The 19,377-nt window shown below is 34.9% G+C and overlaps 1 protein-coding gene across 4 annotated transcripts in view; it reads left to right on the top strand.

The window, feature by feature from the left end:
- The window catches only part of Nubpl (NUBP iron-sulfur cluster assembly factor, mitochondrial), a 204,382-nt gene extending 190,595 nt beyond the window's left edge, over nt 1-13,787 (top strand). For all 4 annotated transcript variants that reach the window (XM_048798711.1, XM_015491674.2, XM_015491682.2 and 1 more), the window contains 3 exons: nt 1,726-1,846; nt 4,058-4,140; nt 12,081-13,787. In XM_048798711.1, coding sequence (XP_048654668.1) covers nt 1,726-1,846; nt 4,058-4,140; nt 12,081-12,143 — 267 coding nt within the window. In that variant the 3' untranslated portion in view covers nt 12,144-13,787. The remainder of the gene's footprint in view (nt 1-1,725; nt 1,847-4,057; nt 4,141-12,080) is intronic.
- Nucleotides 13,788-19,377: the final 5,590 nt, after the last annotated feature.

Genomic DNA, 19,377 nt, shown 5'->3' with positions numbered 1-19,377 from the left:
GATAGTTATACAATCCATGGAGAATAGTTTGATAATGAGAAGTAAATCATGCAAACTGCAGGTATATTCTTGTCTCTTATGTCTTGGGAAGTCTAAGAAATTCCAAGGTAATAAGGCTTTTCCTGTTCTCTATGAATTGAAATATGCCTTGCCTAGATTTTTCACTGTCTATAAATATCCTAATCTTATTTGTTGAATGATATTTCTTATGTTTAAGTTGAAAGCCCTGCAGTCAGGGTATATAAAACATTTAACATAAATGGCAGAAAAACTGCCCAAGCAATAAGTATATTCATATGGACATAGTGAATAAAAAAAAAAAAAGTGCTCTGCTATGAAGCTGTGTTTTCTTCTAGCTTTCTGGAGTTGGTGCTGAATTACCAAAACCCAGTGTAATTTATTTTTGTGATACTTTGCATCAGCAAAAGGGTATATATTAGATGCTTGGAACATGCTTTGCTCCAAATTAATGTCTTTCACTGTTTGTCTTCATTTATATGTGTTGTGGGCAACCTTAGTCTTTTCTGTTCCTCTTTCCAAAAGAATAACAAATTTTATCACTTTCTTGTCTGTTTCATTATGGACTATCAATGCTATTCTTCATTTTATATGTAAATGTTCTAATCTTCTGCAGTGATAATCTTATGGTGGAATTGATAGGATGATCCAGACATTGTTATCTCTAAGCTTCTGATGGTAGTGTTCTGCATTTTTATTCTGGAAGGGAGTCACTGTTTTTCATCAATAAGAAAGCGAGATTAAAAGGATCATGAATACAGATTATATTTGCAGAGCCTGTGTATTTATCCAATGAATGTCTGTTAAGGATCTATTTTGTGCCAGAAGCTAGGGAAACCCAGAAAGAGATGGGAATTTTCTATATTACTACAAAACTTTGTTTCAAGCAATAACATTCTAATAAGAGCTGACAGGCTCAGTTTTCACAAGGATAGAATGGGGGTGATAAAATACTTATGAATTTTTTGTGAGGAGAAAATAAGATAGTCCCTTTAAAGCATTTATTCTAGTACGTGATCTGTAATAAGCACTGTTTGGGCCTGTTTGTTGGTTGTTGTTATATGTTAGCTATTATTGACCATGAGACTTTGCCCACAGGTAAGCTCTTAACTATTTATTTTCCTCTATTTTCTCCCCTCTTGTTTTCTCCATATTGTTATCAGGACTAACCTGATTGTGTAACACTACCTCTTTGATATCACCTTTTTTTGTCTTTAAAAACCTTTGTGGTTTCCTGTGTCTAAGTCTCAGATATATGGATGGCATTTGGCACCTTACCTTCTGACCCTGGCCTTCCTTAATAAACCATCTTCTGTCTTGACCACACACTAGGTTACAAATTATGTGGGCCCAAATAGTTACATTTGGCTGCCTGGGTTTGTGCCCTTTCTTCTGTCTGTATTTCCTTTTGTAGGCCTTGCCCACTCTTGCCACTTGCAACCTGAAGAAACAAATGTCTGTGAGCGACTCAAAAACTCCTCTTATTCTTCCCAGGCAGTTTTCCGTGGCTCCTGTTTACTCAGTGACTTTTAGTACTTATCACTATATTAATTACCTATGTCTCTGTGTCTCACTAGCTTGTGAGTTCCTTGAGAGCAGAGTCTATAACTCATTGTATCACCACCTAGTAGGTACTCAGTGCTGAAATGATGTATTAAAATATGATGTAATTTTATTTTAATTTCAATGTGGTTTTTTTTATTCTAGGTTCTTGGTCTTGTCCAAAACATGAGTGTTTTCCAGTGTCCAAAGTGTAAACACAAAACTCATATTTTTGGTGCTGATGGTGCAAAGAAGCTAGCACAGACCCTTGATCTTGATGTTCTGGGTAAGTTGTTCTAGGTTAAGTTCTGCAGTGGAAATTGCAGAAGGGGAGATAGGTCTGAAGCTTTGTGATAGTGTCACAGAAAATGATCAGTGGCTTTTGGCTTTGTGTTTTAATTATGTTAGTACAGTGCCATTCTATGTGTTAACCTTTCTTTGGCCTTTTTAGTAGATTTGTTCTACGAACTATGAAAATAATTTCTACTAGATAAAAACTGCCTATAAGTTAAATTTGAGAAGAAAGTTTTGTGGTCCAAGTACAGTGATCTTGAAGCAATATTTTAAAAATGGTTATCAATTTGTTTGCTAAGTGGGCACAAATATTTCAGTATAAACAGATAAATGCAATTTCTGTGTCAGTTCTTAGAGAATAAATGAAAATGCCTTCCTGATCACTTCTGTATTTGTCATTTTTCCAGCTTTAAAATGACAGTATTTACTGCTTTCTACAATATTTTTTATTAGTACATTATAGTTGTATATAGTTGTGGGATTCACTTGGACATATTAATAAATGCAATTAACACAATTGGGTCTATTTCAGTCCTCAGTACTTCTCCCTTCTTTCTTCCTCTCCCTCACTGCCATCTTCCTCTACTCTATCTATAATCTTTTTTATGTATTTGCTAATGTCTATAAAATATGACACCTGAAATTTATATTATGTACACTGTTCATAGCACTGAATTAAAGAATCAATTTAAATTAGTGAGAAGAACTACAATCATCTTAAGTGAGCAAAACCCAGATTTGGGTTAAAATGAGATTTTTCAAAAATCCACAACTTAGTGGACTTTTTAGAAAATGTTTTGATATTGTTATTGTGAGTGAGTTTCTGTTCTGGGAAATAGCAGATATTACATTCTGAATAAGGGAGACAGAATATGAATTGTTAGTTTTAGGTAGTTAAAAATTAAGATCCCTTAGAGATCAAAGAATTTCAAAACATTCTCTATTATAATTAAATTTCTAAAAGTTAATGATAAATGTGTTACTGTTATTAAACATTTGCACTATTAGAGCAACTATAATGCTAGGTGAATACTAATGATATATTTTGATACATTGCTATAATCATAGCCACTAATTATATTCTGCAATGTTTTCATTAACTAACCTAGAAAGTTCAATTTTCCAAATCTGCATAATGACATAACAGATTGACATTCACTTATATCATAAAGTAAATGTGTAATTATAATGGCATTATTCAATTATGTTGACAATATTGTAATTCCCTAACTTATGAGTGGTGCAATTTTGTAAGTCATTTACTTAGAATTTGAAACATCTCATAAAGAAACAATCTCTTATTGGGAAGTTACATTTTAACCAATGGCTCACAAGTGTACAGTAGCCTAAAAATGTTATCAGAAACATTGATACAATGATACAGAAACAGTGATTTCAGGTCACAAAAATTGGATAGTTCTGCAGACTGCCATGTCTAACATTATTATGGGAAAATAATTTAGAGTTCCAGCTCAGGACCCATCTCCCGCCTTTTAATTCAGTCACAGAATCCAGAGGGTTACCCCTTGAACTAGAGCAGCAGATTCAATTATGAAGAGATTGAGACTGAAATCAGGTAACATCTCCAACTACTATCTATATAGTGGAGGTTTTTATTATATACTTCCTGAGAACTCTTCAAACTTATAAGTTACATATAATGGTACATAGATGAGTAAATTGCAAAAGAAAGATGATTCTACTTGATAGAGGGGCAGACAGGTGAAGCAACAGGTTGGCCTACTTTCTCTTGGCTCACTCATCTGCGAGCATTGGAAGGTTATTTTGTCGTAGTTTGTTTGGACTACTGGGCATCTTCTCCTCTTGCTGTGTGGCATGATATATCTATACTGGATATTACAGGGGAAAATAATTTACAAATGTCTCCTAAGCTATTCCTTGCTAAAAGACCTCCAGTGAAAAGCAAATTGAGGCTTCATGTATTGGTTGATTGCCACATAGACTTCATGTGCTCACATGCAGTTCTTGCCTCTAAATTTTTGTTTGAAATTCCTTTGTCCGAGATTTAACAAATTGAGAATGTCATGACTCAGCTTAATTCAAGGATAGTCATAATACAGTTTAATTCAAATGAGTTCTGTTCAGATTTTATTTATTTTTTTCCCAAAATTTAAATAGTGGAATTCCAAATGCCTGTAAAAGACCTCTCTGGTACTAACAAATATCTTGTGGGCTCTTTCAGGAGAGATCCCCTTATACCCCAGTATAAGGGAGACTTCAGATACAGGCCAGCCAGTTGTGTTTTCACAGCCTGAAAGTGATGAGGTAAGTTATGATTTTAAATATTTTTTATTACTTTTTACAGGATATACACTTTTTGAAAAATAACATTGGGATGATCAAGCTTATCTGTTCATGTTCAGAGGGCATATATATAAACAAGGTTTAGTTAACTTGTTCAAAATATATTTAAATTAATCACTGTTTTATATGGCAGGCTGCCAGTGTTGACTCTAAACTACCAGCTCAATAAATTCACTTATAGAGAATCATCACCCAACCAGTTTTCTCATGAGTAACACAAATAAGAGTCTGTAAAGGGGCTAGGGGTTGTGGCTCAGTGACAGAGCACTTGCCTGGCATGTGTGAGGCACTGGGTTCAATCCTTAGCACTGCATATAAATAAATAAAACAAAGGTGTGTTGACAACTAAAAAAATATTAAAAATATGTGAAATATAATGAGATAATTATATTTCAGTATTCCAAGTCCAGTTGATTGTTGGGAGAAGGGAAGCTAATGTAATAAAGTGTTACCTTGGATAGATAAAGAGTGTGCATCATCAGAGAAGTGGAATGCAAAGACTAGTAATGTTTCATTAACTAATATCATTGGGGATACAGTTAATAGATTTTAAAAATTGCCAAAATATAAAATGTTTAAGCATAAAATCTTTTATTTTAATCTTTTCAAAGTAGAAGTAAAATGTATCTTTTCTGTCCTAAGTAGTACTTGATATTTAACTTTAGAAATTGAGTTGTCAACTAGTAGATCAATTTTGGTGTAGTTTTTGTGTCCCTTTCCTGAATATCCCCAGTCAATCTTATTCTAATAGTTTGTCTTTTTTTTAACCCCTTAGCTAATGGGTGTAACCTTATAGTACTATATTATTTTGTCTTTCCATAATCTCTACCCTTTTCATTCTAATTTGCTTTGTCAAATCTTCTGTGAACTGAAAAAATAAAAGATACCAGCTTGGCTAGAGCTATAAATAAAGAATAAATTACACCAAGAATTTTGGATGAGTAAAGTTGATTCATTTTGAGTTATCTCTTTCAGAGGCCCAGGGGCCTTTTCCCTTTCTTAAGGGTCAATAGCTACGGCACAGGTGATTGAGTTGCTGGTAATATGATCTTTGAGTAAATCCAGCATAGCAGTTATCATTGTTTTACTTTTCTCCACCTTTTAGGATTAAATGTTAAATTATTCTCCATTTATGTATGATGTGTCAAAGTACATTCTACTGTCATGTATAACTAATTGGAACAAATTAAAAAAAAATTAAGACCAAGACCCAAAGATGTGATCACCATTAAGTCAGGGCAGTGGCTACTTTGTAAGATGACTAGAAAGGAGTGAATAGAGGATTTCAGGGGTATCAGCAAGTATGGTTCTTGGTCTGGGTCGTGATTACATATGTTTCCACTAAAAAAGTAATATATTTATGCTTTATGTTCTTTTTATATTCCACAATAAAAACGATTCTTCAAAGACTAAAAAAAATGTTGTTTCCTTTTTTAGTCTTGTATAGATAGCTTTCAGATAGCAAAACTTTAATTCTTTTTTAAAATTTATTTACTTTAATTTATTATACATGACAGCAGAATGCATTTCAATTCATAGTACACATATAGAGCACAATTTTTCATTTCTCTAGTTGTACACAAAGTAGTCACATCATTTGTGTCTTCATACATGTACTTAGAGTAATGATATCCACCTTATTCTACCATCTTTCCTACCCCCATGCCCTCCCTTCCTCTTCCTTCCCTTTGCCCTATCTAAAGTTTCTTCATTCCTCCCATGCTCCCCTCCCCACCCCCATTATGGTTCAGCATCCACTTATGATAGAAAACATTCAGCCTTTGGTTTTTTGGGATTGGCTTACTTCACTTAGCATGATATTCTCCAACTTCATCTATTTACCTGCAAATGCCATGATTTTATTCTCTTTTAATGGCGAGTAAAATTCCATTGTGTATATATACCACAGTTTCTTTATCCACTTATTAATAAAGGCATCTAGTTTGGTTCACAATTTAGCTATTGTGACTTGTGCTGCTACAAACATTGATGTGGCTGCATTACTATAGTATGCTGCTTTTAAGTCCTTTGGGTATGAACAGAGGAGTGGGATAGCTGGGTCAAATGGTGGTTCCATTCCAAATTTTCCAAGAAATCTCCATACTGCTTTCCATATTGGCTGCACCAATTTGCAATCCCACCAGCAATGTATGATTGTGCCTTTTTCCCCACATCCTAGCCAACACTTATTGTTTGTATTCTTAATAGCTGTCATTCTGCCTGGAGTGAGTTGAAATCTTAGAGTAGTGTAAAACTATAATTCTTAATTGCTTTCATAATTAAAATCTGACAATCCCAACTACTATAGGTGTATTTTATAAATGTAGTATATGAAAAATACCAAAATTGAAGGATTTTTTTTTTAAATTACACACATTCAAATGCCTCCCAAGAACTGAATATTTAGACATCCCACAGTGATTCCTTATAAATAAGAAAAGTTACTTACTAGTTTATTTCAATTATGGGTTTTGATTTTTAAATATTTTTCCACCTATTCATTATTTTTTTTCTTTGAAATTCTCCAAAAGCAAGACACATCACTGTGATGTTAGAGGAATATAATATAAGAGAACATGAAACAGTCATCCAAAGATAGTTAAGATGATTTGAAAGCCTAAACAACTGTGTTTGTGGAGTTTTTTGGAGTTACATATTTTTACAATATTATCTATATTTGCATAAATATTAGACCCATTATTTTACTGTTTCTGGGTAACATTTCTAGAGTTGTAGGACAGCCTAAACCTTTATAGTTTAGGCTAACTTTGATTTGGTGAGGTTATTGTAAAAATGATGAGAATTTCATGTAAGAATATGAAGATATCTGATCAATTTTAAGATTTAGACATGGCCATAAGAAGGAAAAAATAATAATATGTTGTATTTAGTTCTCTTTCCATGGAAGATATTACTTCCTACTCATGGTTTGCAGATATTTGTTATTACTAGTCATCTTCTTAATAATAATGTTAATTATAGTGTGCTAGACACTGTCAGGCATTTTATTTACATTATTTTAATCCTCACAAATCCTCACAAAAAATTAATATGTAAATAGCCCCGTTATTGCAGATGAGGAACCTGAGGCTTATCGAATTTAAATATTTTTTCCAAGGTTACAGAGGTATTAAATTGTAAGGTGTGATTAAAAGACAAGTCTATTCCTTTCAAATGTTAGCTTCTTTCCAGTATATCAACTTCTGGGTCCTATATTATAGCTATTATTTCTTCAGTTTCCTCTATAGTGCTTCAGTATATTGAATACATTATTTTATTTGATTCTCATAGCATATAGGTATAATAATATAGGTATAATAATCTACATTATTTTAGATGAATAGCAGGGGTTCATTTACATTAAGGAAGCTTGTCTAAGATAGTACTGAAAGCCAATTCCACGCTCACCTCTGATGTACAGCCCATGCATTCTCTTCCCAACGCATTGTCTACTTCACTTTCTAATAACTGCAAGGTTAGTTCAGTGTCTGTTGTGTATATAAGCTGAGTTTCAGTTCAACTCTGTTCATAATATCACAGAGCTTAGAGAAGAGGATAAGCAGACTCTATCTCTTGGATTGCCCTGGCATGCACAGCTGCAGGGCCTAACATGATCTTCACATGGGTCTGAGAATCCCCTGAAATTAAATCCAGAATGTGTGAAGAAACGTTTTTCTGGGGAACTGAACAAGAAGTTTTGTTAAATTCTCAAAGGGGATCTCTGCATGGAACGAAAAGACTAAAGCTGAGTCAGCGCAGGGATTCATCACCAAGTGTGCCAGTTTCTAAGTGTAACCTGAAGCAATTTCCCTAACCTCTTGAACCTTTCTCTACATCTATAAATTTATGTCATAATGAGGATGAAATGAAATAATAATGTGAAAATACTTTGAAAATGCCAAATAGAATACAACTGTACTTATTAACTTCTGAAACTTGCATCTAAGATGTCATGACACAAAATGTCTTTTCTCTTCCCTTTATTAAAGGGCTGAGCCCACTTATGCCCATTCCCTTACATAACACTAGATAAATGTCACTCTCCCTTGGCATTTGAAATTCACAGTGGCAGAATTTGAATTTTGAAATGAGAGTAGAGTTCCCAGCTTCAGTGTTAAAGAAGTTAACTCCTGAAGGTTAGGAAGTTGTAATTGAGTCTTGGAATCTGCATCCTTCTAGTTAGTCTCATAATGAGTTTTGCCTGCTCATAAAACTCTTTCCTTTTCCCCTACAAACTGAAATGGAAATTCAGTCCCAGAAAGTAATCACAACACTTTCAATAGATCCTGTGGTATTGGCAGAAGCTCAGTGCCAATTCTACCTATACACCTTCATTTAAAGAATAAAGGGAGAATTTACTTGCCAACATAAACTTCCACAAAAGTTAATAGGATGGAAACTGTAAAATTAGTTGTTGCTTCATGCCCATGTCCCACCACGCAGGCGGTGGGAATGGGGTTCCTCTTGGTGGAATAGGCTGGCTGAGAAATAAAGACTAAGAAAGAAAGGTTGTGTGACCAAAAAAAAAAAAAAAGAACACAGGAAATGTTTCTAGAAAGGACAAGCTAGCCGATCTTAGGATGGAGCTTGCACACCGAAAAGAACAAAATGGAGCTCCCGCTTGCTTTATTTATAGCAGGGAACATCGAAAGTTTTTCATGGAATGTTCTTTGCCAAATAAGGTAAGAGGTGGGCTGTCCAGTTGCCAACGGGTTACACCCAACTTCGGAGATATGAGGAGGGGTCTTCCTCATAGAGCGGAGATAGAGGTCATGTGCCTTGGTCAGTCTAATGCATGCAGGGGAGCAGTGGATGGATCCCAAGGAAAAACCTAAATCTACATGGCTTGATGTAATTCATGAGTGGCTCCCTGCAGTTGCTCATTAGCCCCTTAGCCCTACACTTTTTTGTTTGCTTTTAGAGGTTGATCCACAAGCAAAATTACTAATCAGCAAAGTTTCATCTTTTGTTTTTGACTTCCTTCTTAATCCACATTCCCTTCTATCCCATCACTCCCTCCTCTAGCACCAACTGTCAGAACTCTCAGTTCTCTACCCACAGAATACTTTAAAGGCACTAAGGAGTTAACATTCCCGACAACATTTAGCTTTCAGAAGGGGCAAACACTAAAGGCAGTGATTAATTTAAAGGTGTGAATTTTAGTGAATTTGAGATATCATTGGAAAAGTTGGAAGGACTTGTAGCACCAATTAAAAGCACTGACAGGCTGCTATGGACCCAGCAAATGGCCAAACCCTATACATACACATATCACTTAGGGAAAAGGAGGAAAACTCCAAATGTGAGTGGCATTAACAGCCAGGGAAAGCAATAGAGGAAGGTGGGGGTGGTGGGGAAGGTGGTTACTTAGAAGGTAGAAACGCAATAGCATGGCCTCATGCAGGTCAGAATGTAATTGTTAATTCAACTAAAACTGTCTTTGCCCTTGACTGAGACCAGGATACAAGAAATGGGCCCATGATTGACTGATAATTTTGTGGCTTTATCCTTTCTATCAAGTACAAATGTTAGGTGCAGAAAAATGTGCTATAAGAAACTTGTGGTAAAGATTTACAAATGTAAGTGGAAAATTTATTGTCTCTTATTTTCCAAAGTATCACCTCACATTCTTAATATGAAATGACCATGCATGACAAATTAAAACTTCAACATCTAAAGACAAAGGAAACTTCCATAAACTTCTTGCATATTGGTTCTCCACTGTTGCAGACAAATAGGTTCTATATGTATATTTGTGCTTCTAGGCGGTCTAATAAAGAGACCTAGAGTAAAAAGGAATGATCAGTTGTGTTGAGTTGAGGTGATGGAAGAAGAGAGTGTTTGGGAAATCTCAGTCAAATCTTTTACATCTGATGTATGTGTGACCTTTTGCCAGATACGTATTAAACAAAAAGGAAAAGTTTAGTTTAATTATTCCTCAGGTGGGAAAAGTGCTCAAAGGGCATGTTAATATGAGCTCTTAAATGAGATTGCAAATTTCTCAAGTGTATGATGATAATAGCAGCAGCTCCTCGTAAATCCTATCTGCTTCCTCTGTGCCAGCACTCCACATGCCTTATTCTCACTTAATATTCCCCCAAGCCCTTTTAGGTAAATATAGTTTATAACCACTTTACAGATGTGAAAATTAAGACTAGAAGGGTCAAGTAACCTACCAGTGTCCCCTCAGCTCATAAGTACTGACGCTGAGATTCCAAACCTGGCCTATCTGCTTTAAGGCCCCAATTCTTCACCCTCAAGCTCTTCTGCTTCCCTTTATATCATTACATCCCACAGTATGGGGGAAAAGGAGTATTTTTAAGGATGATGAGTGAAAATTAACACATTAAGTTTGAGAAAAATATTTATTTTTAAGTACAAGTTATTTCCATTTTAAACAAAAATGATTGATTCTATAAAATATAACAGAGTTAAACCATTTTTAGACTATTCATTATGATTATAATTACTTGTGTTGTGAATAACTGCTTAATATATGGTATAGTAGAAAGAGCTGGGCATTAGAGTGAGTTGGACCTACTGTGAATGTTTTCCAATCTGCACATATTAGGACCTTGAACAAACAACTTCCAGTTTCTTCATATAAGTTGAACCCATGATGCTTTTTTTACATGACTAAGTGTGAAGTACTTGATGTAGTAGGTACGCTGTAAAAAACATTTAACTTATCCATGTTTAGAAAGCTTCTTTTTTTTTTTTTTTAAAGAACTTTTTAAGATGAAATTTTAACAGTTTTCTTGTAAAATTAAAATATAATTCTTAGGGTTCAGGCAGTCTCTGAAAATGAAGATATGTGAAGCATCCTTAACGCATTTCATCAAGTCAGCAAACACACCTCAAATATATCTTTTTACCGTGCGGAGCTGAGAGGTTGGTCAGCTAGGTTCAAAGCCCAGCTCAGTATCTACTAGCATTAATGCTCTGGACAGACTCTTTGCTTTTCTGGGTCTTGATTTCTCATCTGTAAAGTGAGAATAATGACAGAATTTACCCACTATGGTAACTATGTAGATAAATGAAATACTTGCCAAATATTAAGTACTCAGTAAATTTTAGCTGTTATCACTGATACATAGTATAAGGTGTATGACTTTAAATATATCAATGTAGACATCAATAGTTTTAGAAAATCTTACTGTTTGTTTTGTAGTTGTGTTTTATGAGTAGGGTAAGTCAAGAAAGTAATATTTGCATGACAATTAGTTTTTAAAATTTATAAAATTCAAATACTATGATCATTGTTCTAACTAGGACACATGGGCTTTGGTTTAATTTGTGGCCCACTCTGTGGTTTAGAAGCTTCTCTTAGTAATTCATTGCACTGCAGATCCCAGTGATGAAGAGTGTAACACTGAACCAGAAATTCTTGGATGACACCCAAAATTTGCTAGGTAAAAGAGCCCACAGGTACTCAGTGCTGGTGTTACAAACCATTTAGAATGAAGAAAATGCTTTCTAAAGATAAACCATAGGGTCGTGATAAATAATCCTCCTTAAAATGACTAAGACCTCTATGCCAAAGCAGTTCTGGTAGTATCTAACTCAGGATTATCAACTTATCAGAGGAGGAAGGTATAATTTTTCTACAACTGCACTGGGTTTCTAGTGTGTTGACACTAGGATTAGAGTTTGAAAAACAGTAATTGCTGGCTCTACAAATTTTTTCAGAAAGTTACCTTCCAAATAATTACCATAATCTAAAATCCTTTCTCCCCTGCCCCACCTGTAATATACACAGCATTATCTCCTCCCTACTGAATTTCTTCCTCTCAGCCAACCTTTTTACCATCAAATACAGTGGGCATCTATGACAAACAGTTCATGAGTCATTCAGTGTCTACTGGGAGAAATGTGGAACAAATGAATCTGTTTTTTTCCAGGCTAAAGCCTACCTGAGGATTGCTGTAGAAGTGGTCAGAAGATTGCCACCGCCTCCAGAATGATTCCCTGTGTGCCCTGGAAATTGTCCTCGTATTTGATCAGAAAGAGACCTTTGGAAACAAGCACTGTGGTGGTAGAACCTTAAGAAATAATAGCAATCATGATTGTTTTATTTCTAAGGAAATAATATCTTATTGTACATTTGATTTGCTAAGCTATGACCCACAGCTAAAATTTTCATGTATCAATGCTAATTGCTATATATTTAGGATTTTTTTTTTTTTTTGGTGTCAACTGCACCAAACTGCTTTTTGTTTTATTGAACTACCTCTTGAGGAATCATGGGTTTATGATGTTATAATCCCAACATGAGAGAGAACTACACTCTTCAGGATAGCAGAGTTAATCATTTAAAGGATGTACTAAATTTGTACATGGACACAAATGTAATGCCTCCCCTCCAAGAAATTTGGTCTGCATTTAAATACTGTCTATATAGTATTTATCTTGGACATATTTTTAATAAAGTTGAGCCTCTGCTTCCATCAAGACCAGACTCTTACCCCATACTTAACGAATCTGCATCTCCAGGAATAGGGCCTATGTATTATGAAAATTTGAATTTGTCATGGCAGTAATAGAAATAAATAAATAATATTTATCAAGTGCTTTCTATGTGTCCTCACATTCTTCCATTCATATGAGTGGAATACTATTCATTTTACAAATGAAGACACTTAGGTATAGGAAGGTTAAGTGTCTTGCCAAGGGTTACTATTTCTAGCTAGTGATGAAGCTGGGATGTGAACTTGGGTAGCTGGCTACTGAATTCCTCCTTTTGTACACCAGTGTGCATTTGTTAATTTCAAGAGTAATATATTCTTCAATGTGGCCATGAACCCCCCTCCACCACTACCTTTTAGGAACTTTTCAGGAGTTCATGTTTCAAATAATATGCTTTGAAAAACATTTATCTTATCTAGTTAAGGCTCAGTCAAGGACTTTGCAAGGTCAGGTAAGAGATAGTTGTAAAACTGCAAGTAAGGATAAGAATGAGTCATTATTTAATTGTCAGTTATAAGGAAGTGGTCTAGGATATTTGGCAAATGCTTTGATGTCCTTTGTTCTGTGGTTATCAGCCAGAAAGTTAGGAAAAGAGTTGCATATCATTATAAACACATTTTCAGGCAACACCCTGTATTGCTATTTATAGCCGCTTTATGTGTAAGAGCCAAAAATAACCCAAAATTTTTTGAATGGGTGAATGGATAAGCAAACAGTGGTACATGTATACCTTAAAATACGACTCCACAGTTAAAAATGAACAAACTATGGATATGTGCAATATCTTGGGTGAATTCCAGATAATTATGCATGGTGAAAAACTCAATCCCTTTCAACATTCTTAAAACAAGATTATAGAAATGGAAAACAGATTACTGGCAACCATGTTATAGAGGGAAGGGGACAGAGGGAATTGAATGTGGCTATAAAAGGGCAATAGGAGAGATCTGTGTGATGATGGAGATATTCTCTATTGTGATTCTTTGATGTCAGTACCTTGCTTGTGATATTGAACTACAGTTTTACAAGATGTTACTATTGGGCGAAATCAGATTAAGGACAAATGGAATCTATATTGTTTCTTGCAACTGTATATAAATTACAATATGTCTAAATAAAAATAAAAGTCCAGTTAAAAGGAACATGTGCTGCTGTATGTGAACTGAAATTTGGGGACCTCTTATCCATACTAATTTATATCACGAGTAAAAACCTTTGTGGACACAGTAATCATCATTCATCACTGAGAAGGAAATAATGACTTAAAGTTGCAGATGGTTATTTTTATTGTTAATTTAGGAAGGAAACGATATAGAAGACCATTGAGCACTTCTGCATACTAAAAAGCAAGTACTTAAACCAAACTTCACTCTGAAAAACAGGATTTTAGCAAGATTTAGAGGAGCTTTATATGCCATAATCTGGAACATTTAGTGTAGAAATGGGAAAAGTAGTCTCTACATATGACTGTCCCCTCTTCTCCTTCACTTAATTAGTGTCTACAGGTGCTTCAGAGAAAGTTATTGGGAAAAACATGGAGATGGATTATACATACAGATTTAGAAGTGGAAGGAGGGAAATAAGCCATAAAAGCAAGAAGTAAGAAGCCTTGAGGTCAATCCCCAGTACCACCAAAAAAAAAAAAAAAAAGATTTTAAGAGCTCTTTTCAAAGATAAGACTCGAACATAGCTAGTCTGCTTGTCTGCCTGTTAAGGAGGAACGTTTCTTTCTTTCTTTTCATGTGTCTATATAGAGTGTTAGAGAATGACTATTCTGCTATCCAAGGGAGAAAGTAGACTTCCTTACTCGCTGTGACTCATCCTAAAGGAAAATCTCTTCCCAAAGCCCTTTATGTTCTTTGACTTCAGCCAAATTCTAAGATTCCTAAGGCAGGCTACAGGGAAAACTGAAGTCTCCCTTCTCTGCTTTGGACTTAAGTAGTGTTTGGGTATTTCATAGCCTACTGTGGTCACTTATCTTTGAATCCAGCTTTTGTGCATAGTAAAGCCAACATTTACATATGCCTTTATCTGAAGTCTGCATCTCTCAGTTCCACATAAGGAAAGAACCCCCAACCCCTGCCTTACTTCAAGAAAATGCAGAATATCTTTATAGACTCCTAGACAGAACTCAAGAGTGTGTTAGAGGTTAACCAGTCCCACTCCTCCATTTGAAGCACATATAGTAAAAAGAAAGCTTACCACTGGGCAAAAACTTTTTTAGGGGGTTAGCGGAGATTCTCACATAGTACAATATATATGCTGGAAAATACTGAAGACATAAATATACAGCTTCAGTGATTATTCACAAAGTGAACATTCACATGACTACCAGCCAGGTTAAAAAGTAGAACCTGGATGGTGATTCTGCCAGCATCCAGAAGCCCAGGGGTTTCCTTCAGTCACTACCCCTCTTCCCATGCAGAGCTAACCCACTGCTGAGGTCTTAACACTTAATCTGTGCCTTAAACATTAGAGTTGGCCTATTCTTTGAAATTTACATTAAGTAGAATCATATATAAAGCTTTAATAAAAATTTAATTTTTTAAAAAATGTTTGGGGCTGGGGTTGTGGCTCAGTGGCAGAGAGCTTGCCTCACATGTATGAGGCACTGGGTTTGATCCTCAGCACCACATAAATAGATAGGTAGGTAGGTAGATAGATAGATAGATAGATAGATAGATAGATAGACAGACAGATAGATATACTGTATCCATCTACAACTAAAAAAATCTTTTAAAAAAGAATGTTTTGGCAATGCATGATTTTTTGCATTTTCATTTTAAATTCAGGGGTAGCTAACAAAGTCCAAAAGCAACAATGACAAACTACTGAGGAGAATTTAAGTTTGTCTTAGGTAGGAGAAAATCAGAAAAAGCATCATACCCACATTTGCAACAAGAAAAAAAAACTGATCCAGGTGTGGTGGCACATAATTGTAATCCCTGCAATTGGGGAGGCTGAGGCGGGAGGATCACAATTTTGAAGGCAGCTCCGGAAATTTAGTGAGGCCCTAAAAAACTTAGTAAGAGTCTGTCTCAAAAAATAATAAAGACTGGGGATGTAGCTCAGTGGTAAAGCACCCTTGGGTTCAATTCCCAGTATGTCCCCCACCAAAAAATCTGAGTGAACTGCAGAATTACAACTTGTCTTTTAAAAATAATAATTATTAATACATTTTAATTCTACAAATGTAATGAATTTCAAGAGTGTCATTTCCATACATGTGCATTTCATGCTTTGATTATCTTTACCTCCCCACTGCCTTTGTCCTCCCATCTCTCCTCTCTTGCCCTGGTCTTATTCCCCTTCCCTAATATTCCCTTTTCTACTTTGGTGATTCTGGTTTTTTTGGTTCTTTTACTTTTCACATGAGAGAAAATATGCAATACTTATCTTTCTGTTCTTGCTTGTTTTGCTTAATGTGATGACCTCCAGTTCCATCTATTTTCCTACAACTGACAAGATTTCATTCTTTATGGCTGAATAATATTCCATTATGTATATATCCCATATTTTTTAATCCATTCATCTGTTGAGGGGCATCTAGGCTTATTCCATATTTTGGCCATTGTGACTAGTGCTGCAATAAGCATAGGTATGCTGACTTCATCTCCTTTAGGTATATGTACCCAAAAGTGGTATACCTGGATTATATGGTAGCTGTGTATTTAGTCTTCTGAGGAACCTTGATACTGTTTTCCATTGTGGCTGTAAAATTTACATTTCCACTAACAATGTATAAGGGTTTCTTTTTTTCCACATATTTTTTTTAATAATAGAAACTCTGAAGAGGGTGAGAAAGAATCTCAGTGAAGTTTTGATGTGCAGTTTCCTGATGGCTCAAGATGTTGAACATCTTTATTTCATATATTTACTTCTTTTTCAAAAAAAAAATTAAAGGTAGATGGGCACAATGCCTTTATTTTATTTATTTATTTATTTTTATGTGGTGCTGAGGATCAAACCCAATGCCTCACACATGCTAGGCAAGCACTCTACCACTGAACCACAACCCCAGCCCCATATTTACTACTTTTGAGAATCATTTGCCCAGTTATTGACTGGATTACTTCTTTTGTCATTAATTTTTTTGAGTTCTGTGTATATTCTGGATATTACTGCTCTGTCAGATGAATAGCTGGCAAGGGTTTTCTACTATTCTGTGGGTTTTCTCTCCACTGTGTTGATTGTTTCCTTTGCTGTACAGAAGCTTTTGAATTTGATGTAATCCCAGTCGTCAGTCCTTGCTTTTATTTCCTAAGCTATTGGAATCTTATTCAGGAAATCATTGCCTGTGCTAATACCTTGAAGTGTTTTCCCTATGTTTTTTCTCTAGTAGTTTTTAAAGTTTCAAGAACTATCATTCAGGTCTTTGATCCATCATGAGTTGATTTTTGTACAGGGTGAGAGATGTGGGTCTACTTTCTATCTTCCACATGTGGATATCCAGTTTTCCCAGAATCATTTGTTGAAGAGGATATCTTTTCTCTAACGTATGTTCTTGGCACTTTTGTCAAAAACACAGGTGGCTGTAGGTGTGTGCATTTATTTCTGGGTCCTCTATTCCATCTCCTTACCCTGTGTGTCTGTCTCCATGCCAGTACCATGCTGGTTTTATTATTATGGCTCAGTAATATATTTTGAAATCAGGTCTTATGATGCCTCCCAGCATCTCCTGACTATGAGTGATGTTGGAGTCTAACAGAAAAGTTTGACAACATGCTTGAGGAAACAAGGGATTTTAGAAAAGTGATGGAAACTAAAAAAAAAAAAAAAAAAAATTAAAATGCTAGAAATGAAAAAACAGCAACAGTTGAAGAATCCCTTTGGGCTCATCAGTAAACATGATAAAGAAAGAAATATGAATTTGAAGGTAGATGAACAAGAAACACCCAAATTGGGATACAAAGAATAAAAAGTTAAAAGCACACACAGCATGCAAGAGTGGGGGATAATTGGTACCTCATAAGAAGAGGAGAGGGACACTGAACAAACGAAATATTTAAAGAAAACTAATAGATTTCTAGAAGGTATGAAACTGCAAATTCAGAAAGGTCTAAACAAGTTTTTTTTTTTTTTTAAATCTAGACACTTTGTATTGAAACTGTAGAAAAACAGAACGAGAAAATGGTGAAGCAATAAAAATGTTACATATAAACAAAAATAATTACAGCAGATTTGCTGTAAGACATAAGAGGTATGTTGAAAGTACTAAATTGACAAACACAACTGTCAATCCAGAATTCTATGCCAATGAAAACATTCAAAAGGTAAGATTCATTTCAGAAAACAAAAGCTGAGACAGTCCATTTACAGTGCACTACACTTCCATAAATGTAATAGGAATTTCTTATTTGTAAATGTTCTAAAAGACAATTGACTAAATATAAATAGTAACAATGTACTATAAGTTTATAGCAAGTGGCAACAATAACACAGGAGATGAGGAGCATATACTAAGAGTATACCATTATAAAATTCTGACACTATACAAGAAATGGTATATTATTTGAAGGTAGATTGTGAGTAATGAAAGCTAAACATTGTAAATTTAAAAACAGCTACTAACAGTTTTAAAATAAAGTTAAGTAACTGACCAGCAGTAGAGAGAAAACAGAGTAATAAAAATACATAGTCCAAAAGCAAGCAGAATTAGAGGTACAAAAGAAATACTAGAACAAATAAAAAATACCAAGATGGCAGATTTTAATCCAAATATATTCATAATTTCAATAAATAAAAATGTCCCAAACATATTAATTAAAAGAGACTGTCAGTTTGGATAAAAAAAGAAAGACCCAATTATATACTGTCTAAAAGAAAGCAATTTTTTTTTCCTTTCCTTCTTTTGAGAATCATTATGTTTTTTGTTGCCTTAGGCTGGTCTCCAACTCCTGGGCTCAAGTGGTCCTCCTGCCTTAGACTCTGGAGGGGCTGGGATTAAGTCATGATCCACCACACCTGGATAAGAAAAAATCTTAAATACCAAGATAAAAAAAGATGAAAAGCAAAAGATGGAAACAAATGCACTATAAATAATGAAAGGTAGAGGGCTGGGGCTGTAGCTCAGTGGCAGAGCACTTGCCTAGCATGTGTGAGGCACTGGGTTTAATCCCCAACACCACATAAAAATAAACAAATAAAAGTGTTGTGTCCATCTACAACTACAAAAAACAAAGGTGGAGTGACTATAACATCAGATACTAAAGAGCAAAAAGTATTACCAGGGATGTAGAAACACATTACATAATGATTGATAAAGATAAGCAAGAAGATGTAGCAATACTAAATATCCACCTAACAAAACAGGCTTGAAATATAAGGAAAAAAAAATAGAACTAAAAGTAAATAAATTTGCAATTATAGTTGGAGACTTCAATATGTATTTCTCAGTAATCAATGGGACCAGAACAGACAATTAGTAAGGATTATAAGACCTAAACAAAACCAAACACTTATAGGCCACTCCACCCCAAAACAAGCAGAATACATATTATTTTCCCATGCATGTGGGATATTTAACAAGTTAGACCATATTCCAGGCCATAAACATACTTAAGCACATTTAACATAACAAATCATGTAAAATATTTATAAAAGAATTATAGAATATAATAACAAAAGGGTATCCAAAAATTTCCCAAATATGTGAAAACAATTTGGGGAATCCAAGATGGCGGGCCAGAGAGAGGCAGCATTCTGTGTCTCTCCGTGACCTGAGACTTAAGT

The sequence above is a fragment of the Marmota marmota genome, unplaced genomic scaffold (genome assembly GCF_001458135.2).
Source record: "Marmota marmota marmota unplaced genomic scaffold, marMar, whole genome shotgun sequence".
NCBI lineage: Eukaryota > Metazoa > Chordata > Mammalia > Rodentia > Sciuridae > Marmota > Marmota marmota.
This window is presented reverse-complemented; position numbering and strand designations above follow the sequence as displayed.